Here is a 20,752-nt window from a genome sequence, read left to right on the forward strand (position 1 = left end):
ATATATATATAATGCATCCTACAATTTACTAATAGTAGGTTTTTAGAAACTGTCAATCAAATAATATTTTGTACAATTTTAAAATTTCCAGTTATCAACAAAATAGAAAATTATTGCCAAAAAATTGAACCAAACAAGCCCCACCCCTCTCTTCCTTCAAAGCCTCACAAAACATATATACAGGGTAATGTATCAAATTAGCTAACAGACAATTAGGTATCTTACCATAACATAAGAAACATGAAAACAATTGAAAAAATTGGTAATTTTTTTTTTGTTTTCACAAAAATAGAGATGATATATGCTTGATTCTTTCTTACCTAGCTAGCTCTTAACAAGTTGTAATGTAGAATGTGAGCTAACTAACATACCCTAACACTAGTCAAGTTTGCTGCACCATGATTCATGCCCCCTTGAACCACCATGTACCAGTGATTCTGTCCTAGGAGACAAAACTTTTGTTAATGGCATAAGATCCAAACAATACATGACACCATGTCTAATGCATAATGATCACACATCATCATCACAGAACAGACCGTATGTGTTTAACTTATTATCCTCAGGTAAGGTACAAGGAATAGAATTTAAATTATGAAATTTCAGAAAGAAAAAAAAAATTATTGTAGCAACAGCCAAACCATTATAATGCCATCAACACTTGCAAGAGACAAAAATCCAGAGGAAAACAAAATTCTTTTAACAATATTATAAATATGGATGTTCTATCAAAACTGTAAAAATAGAAATTGCAGTATTTACATGTAATATATATATATATATATATATATAGTAATACATTTGATCCAAAGATTAGCCAAAAAGTGGTGATCATTCAGGTTATCAATTAATCAAGAAGAAATGCTCACCAATCATGATCATCACCCAACCCTATTCATTCACCATCATAACTGCCTTAAATTCCTCCACATTTTCTATAATTTCCTCATTATGATTTCTATATACTATTATCATACGCTGTTTATTGCTGCAAAAAGCACTAATCAGAAGGACAGATCAAAAATATCCACCGTACCTTCACTTCTCGAGGAAACATTCTCCGAACTCTGATGATGTAGAGGCCAATAACATGCATATATGTTGTCATGTTTTTACCACCATTTCAATCAAAAGACCCCAAGTTTTCTTGAACCCTATCATTTGATGATGTTGTTCCATCTCTCCATCTGCTAAGATCATTGTCACTCCTGATCCTTCGCGTCGTGGCCTCGGAAGTACTTCCATGGTTTGGAAACCCTCCGAGGTTTGCATTTACATGTTCATGGCTGGTACCCAATTCATCAAGAGAAGGAATGGTGGGACTTCTTTGAGAGCTCGAGCCGAAAACCGCCGAATCGGGTGATGGGTACCTTAGAGTACTTGGAGGAAGGGGTGATCTTAGGAGAGATTGGAAAGTGAGCATTTGGTTTTGCATGCTGAGCATGTTTTGAGGTTGATTGGGAAGATCAAGGCCTAGGTGATCAGACGGTGGTGGTTGGTAGTTACCTGAATTGAAAGTATTGGTGGTCAAAGTATTAATGTTAGTAGAATTTGATGCAACGAGAGTGGTAGTAGGAGCTATTGCATCAATTAAAGAAGAGTTCAACAATGAAGGAGAAGAAGATGAAATAAATGGTAGTGATGATTGAGCCTTTTGAACTGATGGCCTTAAAGGGTAAAATGGACCAAGTGGCTCTAGTTGACCAGACCTCATGGCTGAACCAGTTGCAAACAGGTCAAGCCGGCGAGAGTACGGCGAGGCGGAGAAGGGAGGCGCCGGGAAGCCGGTGAACTCCTGCACCATTTGCCGGAAATTCGACGTGTCAGTGGTGAGGACAGTGGTGGGTGCCCTCCTTGAAGCTCTGGTGCGCTTCTTGGAGTTCTTGACCATGTGGGGTTGATGATGATCAGACTGTGGTGTAGCTCTTCCACCACCATGGACGTCCAACACCGGCCGTAACGGCATCGGCATCGACATAGACATCGACGATGAGCTTGGAAATGGGCCCTGGTTGTGTCCTTGAGGAGCTAAGAGGGATTGGGTTGATGATGATAATCCAGATAGGATTCCCATGTTGGTGTGATTGGGATCTGATGGTATTAAGCCTCTGGACCAAACTGAATTGAGATTGTATAGTGTATTGGCATTTGGGTTTGGTTGTGTATGTGAAAAGTCACCAAGATTGTGTGATGGAGGATCAAACAGAGCAGATGGGTGGTGGCTTTGGTGGTGTGGAAGAGATGGTGGGTGGGGGTTTGAGATTGAACCAAAGTGGACTGAACCACCTGAACCTGAACCTGAAGGGTTCATCATGAACGGCGAGATTGATTCGGTCCTCGAATCATACTCTTCATCTCCACCACTCGAAGATTGCATACTCCCACTGTTAGAATCCATATATAGAACGCTTTGCCGATAATTATGGAGATCGTTTGGCGGTAACCGCCAGAGGGCCAAACAGACTCAGTAAAGCAAAAAGTGAAAGCAATGAAAAGAGACGGTGCTAGTTGCAAACTTTGAAAAGAGGGAGACGAAAAAGAGGATCTGAAAAACAGCAAATAATTAGGAGATTTACTGCAAATGAACACCTGAACAGAAAGTACCCATATCTCTTTAAAGCTTGCTCTGATCTACAATGGAGTGATGAATTTCTTCTTTTGTCTCTCTCTTTCTTGTAGAAAAGGTTTCTATAAAACTATATAAAGACTGAAGAGAAATGGAAGGTTTTTGGGTTTCCTCTCCGTATAGTCCCTTGTAGGATCTGAATGAGGAGAAGGAAAAGAGAGAAATGAAAGGAAAGGAAAGATTATATATTTAAGCTTTTCTTTTCTCTTTTACTTTTTTTTTTTTAATTTTTCTTTTCTATTCCTCTCTCTTAAAGAGAGGCTGTTTTTGAGCTTACTTTTCCTCTCTAGAGATTGCAGGGTGGTGGGGCCGCCATTGGAAGAGGGAAGGAGCTGCCGGTAGGTGGCTACGGGTCAACCTCAAATAGAGAGAGTGAGAGAGAGAGTAGAGGGTATTTTTTTTAGATTGAATGTGAACACAAGAATGGGATATAAGAAAGTTCAAAAATAAATGAAAGATTTAAGAAAAATAATAATAATGGGAGAAAAAGGCAAAAAGAACAAAGTGTGAGGGTGAGTAGGCAACTAGTTTGGCTTTAATTTGGTGGCTGTGAAAGAGAAAACCACCATCAGCCATTCAACACCGCCCAGCCGCCACCATAGCTGCCACCGCCACCACGGAACTTTCCACGTCAAATCACCACCACGTTTTTTTTTCTTCTTTTTTAAATTACTATTATTAATTTTATTTTTTATTTGCATGGACATCTAATTATAAAATGATATAAATAATTAATGCCATTTTTAGTGATTGCTTAGAAACTACTACTTGTGTGCAGCTTTCATGGGTTTGGTGTAGGGAAGACAGGGTTGGTATCTTGTTGTTCGTCCAATATTTATATATATAGGTTTGTTATCTAAATCTCATTAAATTACAATTAAATGATATATCAACATATAAATCAATATATAAATAAATGAAATTCTATAACTCACCCTTTGACTCGATCAAAATTTACTATGGTAAATTATGTTGAATATATAACTTCATATATAATATGTCAAGTTAAAATTTAGGCTAACATCATATATATATATATATATATATATAGAAAATCATATTATAAAATTTTAGAACAGTGTCATAAAATGTGAAATACTTCTCAAACTACATTGTGTCATTTTTTTAATTTTATTTGTTATCTTAGGACAATAAATAAATAACACTGCTGTTTTATATATATTTTTAAAATGGACCCTTAATATTTTTTCAAGCAAAAACTTAGGAGTGAAACTTATTAGATTTGATAGATTAGTTCAACCATACTCTAGTTCGTTCCAACCATCAGATATTTCAAAATAATAATTAAAAAAAACAAATTTTAATTAAATATATTAGATAAGAGATTCCTCCAATATTTGAAATAATAAATGCATGCAGATAACATGTGTCAACATATATATATATATATATATTTGTACTTGTAGTATAATAATTTGTATTTTTGGAGTATATACTACGTCTTTTTCATTGTATTATTATATTCCCTTCTTTGTGCTTATTGGCCAACCCTTGCAGACCAAATCCCGAACCCTAAAGATACGAATTGTTTCACGTCTTTCTCCTCTGCACGGAATACTTATAGAATAATAAAATAGAAAAATAAATTGCGGTCACAAATTAATGTTTGCTTCATATATCCTTTCATATTAATGGTTCTTTTAGGAATAAAGTAATGGATTATGATATTTTGTACAAGTTATATCTCTCAAGCATTTAACATAAAAAAATAAAATAAAATAATTGTTCGAATCAAGATTCTCTCTCATCTCTCTAATGCATGTGTTGTATTTTTTATTTAATAATTTTGCGACAACTTGATATGATATTTTGTATTAGTGCATGTGTGTTACATTGGCCATATAATCTGTTATTCATGGTCTTTTAGGTCGCACATTTAATTTAAGACATGCGTACTGCATGGCACTAGAGACAAAAGGGCAGAAAGAATATGAAATCTTTATAATTCAAACCCCATCAAAGGAAGAGGTTTTTATCAATATGTTGACGCCATATGTTAGTGGTTTGTCGTAAATCGAATTTAGATGAAAAATGAAACGGGATATGGATCGAATTGTGAAGCATTAATTTATTATAGTTAATATTAGAGTGAGACCTAATCATTGCTTTGGTGTCATGTCAAACGTTCAATTTAAAGGAGTCTGAGTCCTCCACTAGGATAGATAGGGTGGCCCGAGGTCCAACGAAAACGTTGCAAGTTTGGATGAGAGAGAATGTTGGAAGTTTGTTTTACATCGGATCCGAATGAAAAATGAAATGGGTAGATATATGTTTGGTGTTAACCTCACATAATAGTTTAAGTCAATGCACTACCAATTTCTATTTTTTTTTTTTTAAAATTAATGAAATATTTCGCGGTACTAAATCGACGCTTTGAATTTGAGATTGGAAAAATTTTAGTATAATTTTTTAACTAAATTTCTTTAAATTTCAAATTCAATGCACTAAATTGACACTCCAAACAAAACAAGAAAAATATCACCATCTAAGATGCCAATTCAATGTTTTCTATTAGTTAGGTTCCTGAAAAGAAATTTTTTTTTTTTTTTTTTTTTTGGTATGGGAAGGAGTAATCAATTTATTTACTAAAATCAATGGCAATTAGTCTACTATGGAGAGCATTCCAAGTTGGACATAAGCCACCTATGTTTCTGGCCCAAGAGAAAGTGGGTTCCACAAGCGGTGGACCAAGAAAGTGAGTATTCATTGGCATAGGGCCCACATGTGACAAGATCAGCATGATGGTGGAGGAGGAACTCATGTCCTCTTTGACTGTTTGTTTCTCTATCATGGGTAGTTCAAATATTATAATCATATTCAATCTCGTCTCATTACAAGGAGTAGATTTCTTTCTTCAATAATAATTTACATTTTATCACTGTAATTATCAATTTAATTTCATTTTCATGGATTGAGTAATTATATACCATAAAATAATACAATTTTTTTTAGATGATATTACGTGGATTCAATATTATTATTTTTTCTTTATAATTTTATTACATAGATCATGAATAATTTTTCATGATGATGACTGTCATTGTTTTGTCATGTATTTTTTATTTGGTAAGCTGATTTTATTTATTAAAAAAAAGGAAAGAAAAGAGAGAACAATCTTTAAAAAACAGTTTTTATGTTATCTAAGTTCTTGAGAAGTACTAACAAAGTTATAAACTAAGTAAACCTTAAAAATCTACATTGGAGTTCATGAAGCATACTCTCTAGCACAATAAATTAATGAATAACCCCTCAATCTCTCTCTCTGTAATGTCTCAGAAGTATCAATTTCTTGCCAGAAGTGTAAGCTAATCTAAAAGAGTATATATAAGGAACCTTTCATCTATATATATATATTCTCCACTGAGAAAAAAAAAATCGATCCTCTAAATGATGGTATGTATAATATAGTTTTTATTTTTTAATCTTGGCATGTTAAGGCACATCGGTTTGGGAAGCTGGACGCTCTACCAATTAGGTCATGGGTAATGGTACAAAACATGTAATCATGTTGGTAGATATTTCTTGCTACATTCATTTCTTAGAATTAGTGCTTTGAAATTGAAATTCAATAAAAACTAAGCTCAAACTTCTATACTTGGCCCATGGTGCTTGAACTTTTGAGTCTTTGTTTAGTCAAGCCCAGCCCATCTCGCCTTGCATTGATTGATTTCTTGTTGAGCACAGGAAGAATTTTTCATCCTTGTATGAAATATATTTCAGAATTGTTATGGATCCTACCCATGGGCTTAGTTTTTGGTGGACTTGTTTTTTTTTTGGTTCTATTTCTTTTCATTTCATTCCAAAATTTTATACCAAAACCCAACGTGACATTTCCCTCTATTTCTCTTCTTTTCTTCTCCTTTCATGTCTCTCCAACCAAATTGTGCCTAAGGTACTTTAACTAGTTCATTAATCATACTCAATTACTTATTGCACCATTATTTTCACTAATGTTGAAGATTATTGTGCCATTATAGGAGATAATGAGAGATAATTTGAGTACAATGGTCTAAGCCAATTGGAAATTATCCAACCCATTTATCTAGAATTTTATTTATTTTATTTTTTGCGGTAAATCAACCATTTATCTAGATTGGTTCTACTTATTTCATGAAATTTTTTGTTGGTTTAAAAAATCAAATGCAACATATGACATTATAATTGATTAGAATTTGGCCCATTTGGGAATAAATTGACTGCTCTAACCCGACCCACATATGAAATACTTTTGTTTAGTTAGACCGATTTGGCAAATTGTGAGATTAATACAATTGAATAATTTGATTTAAATATCAATAGCCAAAAAAATAAAATAAAAAACTTCAATCCCACCTGTTTGTCAAGTCTCCACAAAATTAGCCTTCTTGTTTTCTTCATATGGGATGCTTAGAGGTCCAAGCTAAGTCACGTAAAGCGGGAGCGAACTCAAGAGTAGGAACACAAAAGCGATAACACTTAAGTCGCATAGAGTAGGAATGAAAGTGAGAGCAAGTACGGAGCGTGAGAGCGAGAGCGTGCTTGAAGTGTGAGATCGATATCTGTTGAAAAGGATTGTATGATTTAGGTTCCAAATTCTTTTTTGTATTAATTTGGTGTAACAAGCTAAACACTTGTTATGCTATACTATGGAATTGAATTAGTTCTACGCCAACTTTTAATGGATCTAACACCTGTCATCCCATCCGACCTAAAAGTATAATTAAATTAGTACTGAATATTTTATTTTTTTAACCTCACATAATTTTGTGAATCCGTCCATAACAAGAGAAGTGTCATATTGTCACAAAGCAGTAAGTTATTATACACACTTAATTAATTTACTCAGTCACTATTGAGAATTTCCCTTTAATTAGGGCTAATTTGAAAAGGTTTATCAGTTGAAAATTGAAATCTCAATTAAGTTGACATTACCCTAGACCAATTTTCTAGGTGTATAAAAGGAAGTGCAAGTATGGGAGTCCTATGCAGTGAGAATGTTGGTAGTAGTAGTATATTACCAATGTGAAGCAAAACCAAAGAGACCCACACCATCTATGCTTACCATTAAAGCTTGGTGTAACTTTCATACTTCAAAGATATGGATCACTTTAGATCACGTGACCACCTGTTCTCCTTTACGTATAATGCACGTGCATCACTTTCCGCACCCTATACGTATCACTCTCCCCTCTTTTAAGTCTTTTATCCCAAGCCTTCCCAATTCCCATAGTGCCAAATTCTCTCTCTCTCTCTCTCTCTCTCTCTCTCTCTATACATACATATATATATATATATATATATATGTTCCTTTACTGAAATCCAACGTAAAGAAGGTGCTTGGACAAGAATCCGTGGAGCTTGAAAATCAAGAAATTGGACCCTCCTTTATTAGGTTCTCTAAACCTGCATTTTGGTTAGTATTGCCGACTTAAAATGGGACCATACACACCAATAAATTATAAAAAGAATTGAATCACACCCAAGAAAGTTTTGGTCCGACCAACCCACTGGTCTACTTTTGTATTGTATTGGTGACATTTGTCCTTCAGAGTGATTGGGTAATAGTGTTGAGTAGTTGCCCACATGTTTCACTTGGGTGGCATTATGATTGATTGAATGCCCAAACTTACATTCTAGCATTGCGGCCTACCTTCCCTTGCTTTTGGTGCCATTACTTCAATTGTCTAATGAGTAAAATGCCACCTTCCCAATTCTACGAGAAGTAAGATTTATAACTTTAGGTTAGGGAGGCAAAAATGAACTTTTGTAATAATTTTAGGGGTACTAGTAATATTTTAGGGATATATATTGAAAAAAGGAAAAAATAACATGGTACATTAGTAAAAAATTAAAAATTGAGGGAGGGGCAATTACCCCCTCACTTGGTAATAGGTCTGTCCCCAACAGAAGTGTTGGATTTTAGAGTATTCAATATTTATCTAGAAAATTGTGAAGTGTTGCCGACTTGTGATGATTTTAAATATTAGAATGCTTATAGGAATTTATAAGATATAAGAAGATTATAAGAGGGTAGAGACTTTTTTAAAAATTATAAATATTTTAAAATATATTTATATGGAGAATTTTAGACGAATAAATATTAACATTAGTTGTAGTCGATTTAATAGAGAAATAAGTCTGTATAAAGGGGAGTCTCACTTGTAATCAATAGTATGAGGAGTAAAGATAGAGTTGGCTAGAACAGTTCCGTTAACGGGAATAATAGTAGATGAGAGTTGGATCGGTACCTCATCGTCATTAAAAGTCAAGAATATTATGATTGGTTAACACTATACACACTTAATTTTTGTATTTTTCAATTAATTGAAAAGTAAACTATTTCATAGTTTATATAATTTAAAAATATTAATGAGTATAAAATATTATATTATGCTTTAAAATAAATAAAGATATCGATGTGCTTTTATTAAAAAAAAAAATGGACCAATGTTTCCATTCTATCATTAATCTAAAATGTGATTCATCGAATCCAATAATTATATTTTCAGTCCATTTTTTATGAAGCAACTAATGCCTTCCCATTGCCGTCACAACCTTTCAAAACACTAATGCCTCATTAAGATTCAGACAGCAATGCATATTTTCATGAAATGTTTGGAGATATTCACTTTTATAATATTTAATTGTACTCTAGAATGAGCATGTTATGCTTCATACCTTACTTAATGGTGTCTATTTGCCACGTGCTTTTATTAAAAAATGGTGTAATGTTGAAGGCATCCATGATTAGTCTTAAATTCACATAGTGAATCACACATAGTAAGAAATTCATTCTTATGGCATTGAACCATAAATTCAAGTCAATTGATATGTCTTCTACTCAAACGGGTTGATTATTTGTTGTCCATTTATCAAAGCACAAAACTTTTGGATCAAATTTAGATTCTAGAAGCATATTATCCATAAAAAGGGCATGATTAGAAGACGGACTTCTAGATTAATTAGGAAGCAACTAATGACGCAGATTTTCTTGTCATCAATATAAGATAAGAATCTAATTCGGCCAAGAGCGGCCTAAGTGGTTTTAGATCGACATTAATTTATTCTGTATGGAATTTTGGGTCCCATGTAGCCCAAATTTGTCCTTGATGATATAATTCAAGGTTGATCATAAAACTTGATTCTCTTGGCATACTTGTTTATCATCCACTTTTTAATTTTATGACTCCATTATTATTATTCTTATTTTTTCGCTTTTTGTCGGCAGATAAAGAAGATGACCATATCAAACTCACCTGAGGAACAATGAGAAACACATGTTGTCAGCGTCTAATGCTCATCAAATTTGTGATTCCTAATGTATTAGATGTCATAGACTAACGGATTAGATATTGGGTGCACTGTGCACGTCAAGTCATTAGTATATCTATTCAGTTAATTATAACATATTATTTTGTTATCAGCAATTTTATAAATGGATAAACATTTTTTTTTGAAATGATGCATTGTCATTGAGTGTGTATAGTAATGACGTGGCATATACGGTGCACCCAATATCTACCCACGTTATTAGTATGTCCATCTGATAAGAAGTAAAAACCTAACAATATCAATTTTTTGTCTGTGTTTTTATATGTAGGATAGCTCTGTCCGTTTTTATTGAGTGAACATTACCAATGACGTGGTATGCTTGGACGGTACGAGAAAGTCCGGGAGTATTTATCATGTGATGCCCCGACTAATAGACAGTCATATTTTTTTATTGAAAACTCTTCATTTTTAGTTTATCAAAACAAAATGAAAATTTTCATTACCGTTCACTGCAGACACCGCGTATAAATATCGCTAATATTGTAGACTTTCTCAAGACGATACATTTCCTATCTAGCGCATCTGACCCAATTCCAACTATAGACAGCGGATATTCGATACACAAACAAAATATGGGAAGTAGATGGGCAGGAATGTGTGCCGTGCCGTCCAGAGCTGGCTTAGCATTAAAATTGTGAGCTGTGCGAGAGCTTGCAAGCCGGCCACCGACTAGTTGCAAGTTTGGAAAATATGTTGGCCAAGTCATGGACACAGAATCTATCTCATCTCTTTATACTAGTGGTCCAAATTAAACACACCATAACACAGACCAAGTCAGCAAGACTGCAATAGTGACAAACCCTAGTTTTCTTTCAAAATATGACAACAAATATCTCACTCAGTCCTCATATTTCGTGGCAATTTTCTACTAGAATCAGACTCCATTGTTGATCGTCTAATAAAGCCAATTAAATACCATGTTCAATCTGAAAAGGACTATTGGTGGGAGTGGAAGATTGGGTAGACACAACTTTTGACAATATTTCTAGTGTCTACCCTCGTAAATTGAAACTTAAACACTATCAAACAATGGCCTAATTAGATTGATGTAGACGGTAGAGAATGTTGGGATTATGAATTGTTCATTGTAGAAGTTGTAATGACAAACACTGAAAATTAAGAACGCAATCAAGAAATCTATAGAATAATAATACACAGCAAAAAAAAACATAAAAATTTATTGTAGTTTGACATAAAACCTATGTGCACATTGAAGATCTGTTTTTTTTTTTTTTTTTTTTTTTTTGGGAACCTTTTTTTACCCACGCTCGCAGCCTCCCCTCCTCTTTGAGATGGGGAGGTTATACCGCTGGGCCAAAGGCCTTTTGGTTATGCTTTACAAGTTTCAGCCCCCAAATTCCCTCTCTCACTGTGTGACAGACTAGAAACTTTATTGAGGGGGGTGCCATTGAAGTTTTTTCATAATTTCAGTGGTCATTGTCAAAATTTTACAAAATATATAGGTACATAATGCCCAAAAAAAAAAAAAAATCCATGCTCTCACTCTCTTTCGTGTGGCTATCAGTGTTTTGTCATAATGCAATTCAAACCTTAAACACACTTATATACAAGAATTCTAGAACCGGTTCCACTATCTGCAAGAAAAAATTCGAATCCCTCGTGACACAAGCGACTCAGACCAAAACAAAATTGGGACCATAATTTCATATGAGCCTAATGTAATCATGTTGATTGCACTCAAAATTTTCAACTCATTGTCTTGTTATAAACAAACCTAAAAAAATAATTACAATACTCTGTCTCTACTCTCTCCTAGTGTGCCAAGTTTAACTCTAGTTAACAGAGTACTTGCTTTTGCCCTAAAGTTCTAAAAGTTCAAATGAAGTAACTAATAGGTTTCATTTAGGATAAACTAGTCATTATTTAGCTTATCTGGTACACAAAGAAAGCCAAGAATTTCTTTCAAAAAAACAAATTCTTTTTGGAGTTATATAAAATATTTCTTGAGAACATCTCTTCCCTCTCTTTTTCTATTTGTTTTTATTCTTCGATTGGACCATCTCCTGTCAATGCGCAAAAGAAATAAAGTTAGTTTCTTGGCTATCACTCCATGGAGGCCTTAGATGTATAAGTACACTGCACATACCTTCCATGAAGTAGGCCTGTTACATTAAATCCTTCACATTCAAGCCATCTCTTCATTTCTTTTTCTTTTATATTCTTTTGTTCTTCAAAAGGGTATTCAAATTTTTATTTGTATTTAAAATTTGTTCTCCTGTTATAGATGTTCTTCACAGAGTGTTTTCATTTCCTTTCAAAGTCCTCCATTTTGTGTGAATTCAGATATAATTGATCAGTCTCCTCTTTTATAAGTAGTACCCAATCCAAGAGTCATTTGACACTGCACACACACACACACACACACACACACACACACACACACAGACAATTATGGCTGAAACAGCCAAGTACATGTTGGAGAATGATTTTGGCTGTGGTTTAGTAGGAGCAATCTTCCAGCGTCGGAGCTCCAAGGCAAGCAAAGCATTGGTGCGACCACTTCCATCAAATCGCGACAACAATACAATCAAGAAACCAAGCATTCAAAATCCCAAGAGGGAGCGAAGTGTCTCTGGTGATGCTGCGATTTTAGATTCCTCTGAATCGGCTAAACCTCCACCAAAACTAGATGAAAAGCTGGTTACAACGCCTACTTTGGTTAATCCGAGGCCTTCAAATGCTGCAAGAAGCTCAAAGTCATCATCCCCATACAGTTCAGGCCTTACGAAAGTGTCAGAAGCCCCTGCAGACAGCAGAAAGCTTAGAAGGGAGCCAACTTTCACCTCAAGCGAGCTGAGTATGACGGTGTTTAATCCCCGGTCCAATGTAACCTCGGCTTCTTATCCAGCTTCTTCAGGCAATGTAATGCCGTTAGGCCATTTGGGTAATTTGAAGCAGCTAGGGACTAAAAGTTCCTTAGCAAACAATTCTCCTAACATCACTCCTGGCACTCTGGATTACCGGCATAGGACTATGCAACGGACAGGAAATGGCAAAATTGGTGGTACTGTGGGCAACATTGTGAGGAGGCCTAGTGGCTCGATGAATAAATTGGATCCCGAGGCATTGAAGTTGATAGGAAATGAGGAATACAAGAAGGGCAGATTCGAGGAGGCTTTGGCTCTTTACAATCAAGCAATTGCTCTTGATTCAAGCAAGGCGTCTTGTTATAGCAACAAGAGTGCAGCTTTGATCTGCTTAGGCCGTCTTGTGGAGGCAGTCTTCGAGTGCAAAGAGGCCATTCGGATTGAGCCTTGTTATCAAAGAGCTCATCTTCGTTTGGCAAGGCTATATCTCAGGTAGTGTAATCTTCTGTTAGTTATTGAATTGTCATGAAATTTGAAGCAGCTTATATGTTTTATATATGTGATTGTGTTTTGTGTCACATAGATTGGGAGAAGCAGAGAAAGCATTGGACCACTACATACAATCAGGCCCCAAGGCTGATTCTAATGACATCGCGCAAGCTCAAGCTCTTATAAAACACCTCAGTAGGTGCAACGAAGCTCGGGAACTAAGAGACTGGAACACATTGCTAAAGGAAAGCCTATGTGCAGTAAGCTCTGGTGCTGATTCTTCTCCACAGGTCAACTACTTTGGTCCAACCCCTTCTTTTTCCTTTTTTTGTATCCAATAGAAGTTTATTCTATGATATTCATAACTACTTATTCATAACTTGCTTAAACTGATTTTTGTTTTTTTGTCTTTTGTTTTTTGTTTTTTGTTTTGGTACAAAGATCTATGCAATGCAAGCAGAGGCATTGTTGAAGCTCCATAGACATCAAGAGGCCTGTGACACCATTAGGATGGAGCCGAAATTCCAGATTGAGTCTTTGGCTCAATTGTTTGGTTCCGCTACTAGTGCTTATCTGCTAATAATTCGAGCTCAGATTTACATGGTTGATGGCAGGTTAGTGTTAAAAAAAAAAAAAAAAAAAAAAAAAAAAAATTCAATTCTTGTTATCATCTAAACTAAGTTTGTTGCTTTAGAACTCTTTTAAAACTTTCTTATGTTGATTACTGGAGAAACAGGGTGATTTAGTCCATAGAAAAGTTATAATACCAACACTAAAATATTGAGGAACATGTGATTTCCAATTATTTTATTTTATTTTATTTTGAGGATTTGGATTAGAATAAATGTCAACGTCTAGATAAAAAGTATCATGGGTTAACAAACAGGTTTGAGGATGCTGTGGCTGTTGGTCAGCTTGCAGCTTGGCTAGATTCAAGCAATGAGGTCAATGCTGCAGTAAGGAGGCTAAGAGAAATGGCATCAGCGCGGGCAAATGGAAACCAGCTCTTCAAGGCATCAAAATTCACCGAGGCCTCTATTGCGTATAGTGAAGGATTAGATCATGATCCATACAACTCAATTCTGCTATGCAATCTAGCAGCTTGTCGATCTAAGTTAGGCCAATTCGAGAAAGCCATAGAAGATTGCACTGCAGCACTCAATGTCCGGCCCTCTTATAGCAAGGCCAGACTTCGCAGGGCTGATTGCAACGCCAAGGTAACACACCACAAGTGACATTTTAGCAGCACTTTTGAAACTGGAATGCATACAGTTAATAAACTAGAGAATGTCATGGTATTTTTCATTGGGATTTCAGTACTAAATTTTTTTGTTCGCGTTTTGTTTGATTAGTTGGAAAGATGGGAGGCTGCAATTCAAGACTATGAGACATTGATACGAGAAACTCCGGGAGATGAGGAGGTTGGCAAGGCTTTGTTTGAGGCTCAGGTCAATCTCAAGAAGCAGCATGGTGAAGACACTAAGGACCTGAAATTGAGTTCTAATCTGGTGCTCATATCTAGCAGTGAACATTTCAAACACTTGGTAACAAGACCTGGTAACTACTATTAATTTGAAATTAAAATGACAAATCACTATATTATAAGTTATGCTTTTTGTCAAAAAATTTACAGAGTATTTTCAATAATTCTTTTATTTAGGCAGGAATTGTGAGTGATTGAATAAAATCATCCATGTTAATGGCAGGGGTGTCTGTTGTGCTCTTCTGCAACAAAATGTGCCACAAGCAAGTGTTGCAGCTCATGGAGCAAGTTTGGAAGAGATACCAATCTGTCAACTTCCTCAAGGTTTGTTTGCCCATAAACACTATTTATTTCATTTCCAAGAATGAAATTTTGAAATATATATATATATATATATATATATATATATATAGAGCAAAATAAAAAATGAATGATCCCAAATTCAGTAATTTTGACTCATAATTTGGGATAAAGTCTAGGAATAATTGTATATATAATAAGCAATGCTGTAGGGATTCTTAAAGTACTATTACATTGTGAACATTACTATAAAAAGCTCCATCACTATTTTATAGATATATTTTGTGAATGTGTTCGTCTGTAAATTCAGGTGGAGATTGAAGACCACCCCTACCTAGCAAAATCAGAGGGTTTACGAACTATTCCGGCCTTCCAGATTTACAATAACGGATCAAAAATCAAAGAAATACCCGGGAACAACCCTGAATTGTTAGAACAGTTGGTGAAATCATACAGCAGCTAAAGAGGGGAAAAAAAATGCAAAATCAAAGCTGAGAACATTGTTTTCTAAGAAAGAGATTGGAAGCATATTTATCAAAACACAGAAAGAGTAAAGAAAGAGTCAAAGTGAGGTAACATATGCACTAACTGAACCCAAAAAAAAAAAAAAAAAAAAGGGTAAGAGGGGAATTTCTTTTGTATTGATTATGAATATCTGTATAGTTGCTTCTTTCATACTGTTTTGACAAAAGAAATGCAAATTGGTAGTGGATTGCCTATTTATATATATAACTGATTGCTTAGTGGGTTGGTAAGATAGTGCCCCACACTAATTGTTCTTCTTAGCATGAGCACAAACCATGGTGGTTTATGATTATTTTGAATATATATATATATATGTATATATATATATGTTGTCCTCAATTGTTGACTATGAATCAAGAATTCTCTTGGGATTGATAATATTTACAAATAATTCACTACTATTGTATAGTACATGCCAAGCAACATAACAGTTGATGAATCTTAATTGTTACGTTTTTATGTGTGTACAATCTAAGCAAATTTTGGTTGTTTTTTAAGAAACAAAACCCCTTGTGTGGAACTCCAAGGACTTATCAGGTGGATGTTTTGAATTTCGACTTTTTATGAGGGATAGTCTTATACGGATATTTCCTGAATTAACGTAACATTGGAATCTGACACGTGTTCAAAGAGAATTAGTGTCAGAATCATCCCACTCAGTTAAAATAATAGTAATAATAATAGTAAATTACATATATGTTGGGACCTTATGTTGAATGCATGGTCCTCAATGTAGCCTTAAATGTGACTATGTGGTGGTGACACAAAGGAGCTCAAGCCCCCAATTTTTTCAATTCAACTTACTTGGGTCATCTCATTTTGGTGGATCTCTATGATGGGCTCAGATATCTCAGTTCTGCAAAATGGCTGTTTGGGACCAATGTAGCAAATGAGTTTTAAAATGATTAGAAAACCATAGCATTTCTATGCTTCCTAGACATTTTTGCGTGAGCCAAACCATTTGTGTCATGTGGTAGTACATATCTTCTTTACAGCACTGCCCACAGAAATGGTAGCCAGCAATTCAAAGGTATCTCCTTTGCCTTTCAAGCAAGAAGTTGAGGGTTTAAGTTCCGAAGCAATAATGAATGTTGGGTGGGACCTTTATATCCTTTCGGGTGAATTGGACGCTTCCATTACAACATTCACCTTTCACTAACGATGAGTTTTTTCACAGTGCCATCAAGTAGGTAAAGTTTGTAGCTATCAATGGTAACTTTTGTTACTATAACAACGTGAAAAGGATGGAATTTGAATTTTGTTACTACTTGTTCAATGATTCATTTCAACTAATGGAGCCAAAAAAATTCAAGGAATGGAGCCAAAAGCCTCAATGCTACCAAAAAGTAAAAAACGTTTTGTTGTAATTAGGTCAATTTCCACACCTTAAAGAAGGTGTGAGTGTAATTACTCCAAAAGAAAATGGTAGAATGATTAAGCACAGGGCTTAATCATAGGGTTAATTGTAAGGACAAAGATGCCGACACAATTATCAATCATTATTATAGGCACTGAACATTCTTTTCTTACCATGAGAGAGAGAGAGAGTGAGAGAAGTTCCATTTGATTAGCCATTTCTGAAATTTTGAATTTGATACTACTTCATGTGGTACCGCCAATGTAATATATGTACTACATCATCATAACTACACAATTAAAGATCCTCTCTCTAACTTTCCTCATTGATTTCTACACTGCATCACATGTTGACTATGATGATGATCCGGTGGTGTTTTATGTAAATTGTATAAATAAAGAGTACCTGTATTGGTTTTCTAACATTATAATAGATTGAGTTGAATAAGAATTCTCTTTCAACAATAAAAATAAATACTCTCTCATCGCAAATATTATGTCAGTTGGGTTGTTCCGCTTAATCTGTATTCTAACCTTGTACCCTCCTCTTCTTCTCTAATTACGGATTCTTAATCCTACTGTACTCTCTCACCGCAAATATCATGTTGGTTGAATTGTTCCGCTTAATCTGTATTCTAGCCTTGCACCCTCCTCTTCCCCTTCAATTACGGATTCTTAACTTTATTGCTATATATATATATATATATATATATATATACATACTCCCTCACCATTTAAAGTATTCTAATAAATGTTTGACACGAGTTACAATAAAACCAGCAAAGTTTATCTTTTACCATGTAAATAGAATTCTGACCTAGTCACCCAACAACTCAAAAAATAAAATGGACTCAAATTTCCACATCTCCTTCATGAATACATCTAATTACACGACACAAAAAAACAGTTTTACTTTTTCTTTTTAGTATATTTTACCTAAAGAATCTTTGCTTAAAGGCCTACTTGGTGGAATGGAATTGGGGCTTTCGAGTTGAAATTTAAAAATCCAAATCAAATTCAAGTCTCTCTGTTGAATTGCTTGGTAAACCTATCAAATGCAATTTAAATTCTGTAAACTCAAAAAACACGAAAAGAGTTCCACAGGACCACTGGAAAGGCAAAATTTTGGATTCCACAACCCGTCACCGGGCCACTAGCGCGGTTGTATGATCTCTCCTCCTCCAAAGGAGTGGTCAAGATATGGAGTCTTGTTAGGTGGGTGTTTTTGCTTTAACTTCTGGAATATATATATATATATAATAATGGGTTCCAAAGACTTAGAAATGCTACATCAAAACAAATTCCAGCAAGAATGTATAGTATAAGGGCCTTCATAGAATTTTAGCTGGGACTGTTGTTAACCTGCCTTTGTCCCCTTCCATGATCTAGCTAGGCACTTAGATTTTGTATATAATATCATAAATTTCTTCCAATGCTACTAATTAGAGACCCTATATGGAAAATTATACACGATCTGGGTGCTAATAATTCTGTGATTGACTAAATTCAAGATTAGCTAAGCATAACATCTGATCACCAATTTATATATATATATTATATCAGATAAGTATTGATACACACTTTTGCCGAGCCCGGGCTGAAACCCTCTCCTACTCTTAGGAAGATTAACAATAAGTTTCTAAATTGAGAGGGGGGGGGGGGGGGGGGGGGGGGGGGGGGGGGGGGTGTGTTTGGCTTTTGGGGTACATTAATACACACCAAAATTTAACCTTTTCATTTATTGAATTAAGAAACATGGTACATGAATACATAAAAAAAAAATAGAGATGGCAGCTGCAAAAATCTTTTATAATCAACTGATATGTGAGAAAATATGTACACATTATACACTGTCAAAGCAAATCACAATTGAAGTAAAAAAATGTATGCTAGAACAAAGATAGCTTGATATGGATTTCTCACACCACCCATAACATTATAAAAATAAACAAAACATCAAACTATATAGAGGAAAAAAAAAAAAAAAAAAATGGCAAATTAAATCAGCAGTCACCTTTGTCATCCATTTTATCATCTCTTCCAACTTCGACTCCTTGACAGTGGATCTCTTGCACCACCAACAACCCAAGTCTCTTTTGCAATCTCAGATGAGAATTTATACAAGTCTCTGTCATATCTCATCACCACCAAGTTCTCTTTCTTCTTTCTTATCTCTTCTTCTGTGGCCGCGAATTTTTCTTCTTCATGTTTTTCTTCTTCTTCATCAACATCATCATCTTCTTCTTCTTCTTCTCTTTCTTCTAACCAGCTTTTGGCTGGAGCGGACCGGCAACGCATGAGCAAGAGTGCATTTGATGGTGGTGCACATGGTGCACTACTAACACTCTCTTCACCTCCATAAACCCTATCTCTTGCTTTACTCTCTTCTTTTTTATTTTGGTTGTCTTGTAGAACCATGAACCATTTGGAGAAGACAGTTCTTGAAGCTTCATCTCCATCAGTTCCCTCAGCATCCACTTGGTTTTCATGATACTCTTCCTCTTCCTCATCATCATCTGAAGTGATATCAGACGTTGGAAAAGAGCCAAAACATCGAAAATCGAACCGGATGCTTCGTAAGCATGTTAAGAACTGCATGACATCTTTCTTGATCCCCAAGGCTTCAACCCAACTAGGTTTTTTCTTGTGTTTTCTGTGGTGGTGAAGCCTTTCAATCTCTTCCATCACCGATTGCCAATTCCTGCATGAACTGGGCTTGGGCCTGACCTTGATCTGCCCTGCGCATGTGACTTTTGGGGATGTCGGTTCTGAGATCTCCGAGCCCATTGGTTTGGTTTTTGCCCATAGGAGTGGGCTGGCTTGGCCGCCGCCGCCACCACCACCACCTCTGTTACCAGCTTTCTTAAGGCGGTGTTGGTGCTGGTGGCGGTGGTGGTGGGAGTGGTGGCGCTTGTTGGATTCTGAAGGTCTTGATGGGCTGCAGATGGGCTTTGGCATTAAGGTTAAATGGGCTCTAGTAGGAAAACATACTAACAGATCTGTTGAAGGCGCTCCTTTGGCTTGATCTCTTCCTCTCATGGTCTTTTCTGTTTCTTCTTCTCTGTTATGTTGATTTCTCTGCTTCAGATCTTGTGTCTCTTCAAACTCTGTGAATGGTCTTTGAATTTTCAGTTGTCTTTAGATGGGTGTTTTAAAAGCACAACGTCAATTTACAGCTTGTCTTAGTTGGTACCTTTTTTTCTGTATGTCTAAAGACTTTACCATCTCTTTGTTCATTTTTCTGACACCCCTTTTTGCTCTAAGGAATGGGGTCACAAGTGAGCTTCTTTCTTGACCTTTGCTTTTTTTGACCTTTTTCTTTTTTATTTTCCCTCCCAGTGCTTTCATAGCAAACTACATAAAGAAATAGGAATAAAAGAAAGAAAAAAAAAAAAAAAAGTTGATGCCCATGAGGCTTGTTTCATGATCCAATTATTATACCCTCAACTCATGGGACCAAGCCCATGACAGTTATTAGTCATGCTCTAGTGCTATAGGCCACATATTATGTCACACAACTACTAAACCACTCCTTTTGAGCACACACTGACACACACAAAAATGTGAAAGAGGGTTGAGGGTGGGGGATCAGGGAAGGGTAATTCAGTAATTTTGCAAGTGGTAGAACATTAATATTATCGTAGAGCAAACAAAGTCAGGGTGTCATGATGAAGGGAGTAATGTAATTGAGAGCATGGGGTGATGGCCCCCTACCCACTACACTTTGCGTTAGAACTAGACTTTGCTTTTGTTAGGTAACATTTCATGAGGAGAGGATCTTGAATGCCCTGTAACTTTTATTGAACTATATTT

At 35.5% G+C, this 20,752-nt stretch overlaps 3 protein-coding genes across 4 annotated transcripts; 1 reads left to right on the forward strand and 2 right to left on the reverse strand.

Annotated features, from left to right (window-relative positions):
- Positions 1-677: 677 nt before the first annotated feature.
- Positions 678-3,005, reverse strand: LOC132274181 (uncharacterized). Its single transcript, XM_059775385.1, has one exon. It carries the CDS (start codon positions 2,396-2,398, stop codon positions 1,124-1,126), a length of 1,275 nt encoding a protein of 424 aa, XP_059631368.1. The 5' UTR covers positions 2,399-3,005; the 3' UTR covers positions 678-1,123.
- An 8,988-nt stretch (positions 3,006-11,993) lies between these two features.
- LOC132274182 (inactive TPR repeat-containing thioredoxin TTL3-like) lies at positions 11,994-16,286 on the forward strand. Of its 2 annotated transcripts, none has more exons than XM_059775387.1 (7): positions 11,994-13,278; positions 13,370-13,565; positions 13,717-13,889; positions 14,162-14,492; positions 14,628-14,819; positions 14,982-15,082; positions 15,369-15,522. In XM_059775387.1, the coding sequence occupies exons 1-7, from the start codon at positions 12,371-12,373 to the stop codon at positions 15,394-15,396; spliced, it is 1,929 nt and encodes a 642-aa protein (XP_059631370.1). In that variant the 5' UTR covers positions 11,994-12,370; the 3' UTR covers positions 15,397-15,522. The 2 variants fall into 2 exon arrangements, with proteins under 2 accessions (XP_059631370.1, XP_059631369.1); XM_059775386.1 differs by having other exon boundaries at positions 11,999-13,278; positions 14,628-14,832; positions 15,369-16,286.
- Positions 16,287-18,727: 2,441 nt separating this feature from the next.
- LOC132274183 (uncharacterized) lies at positions 18,728-20,267 on the reverse strand. The gene has a single exon (XM_059775388.1). The coding sequence runs from the start codon at positions 19,976-19,978 to the stop codon at positions 18,971-18,973; it is 1,008 nt and encodes a 335-aa protein (XP_059631371.1). The 5' UTR covers positions 19,979-20,267; the 3' UTR covers positions 18,728-18,970.
- Positions 20,268-20,752: the final 485 nt, after the last annotated feature.

Source organism: Cornus florida, unplaced genomic scaffold (assembly GCF_030987335.1).
Source record: "Cornus florida cultivar Cherokee Brave unplaced genomic scaffold, ASM3098733v1 CherokeeBrave_3.0.0_Hap2_Chr09, whole genome shotgun sequence".
In the NCBI taxonomy this organism is placed as follows: Eukaryota; Viridiplantae; Streptophyta; class Magnoliopsida; order Cornales; family Cornaceae; genus Cornus; species Cornus florida.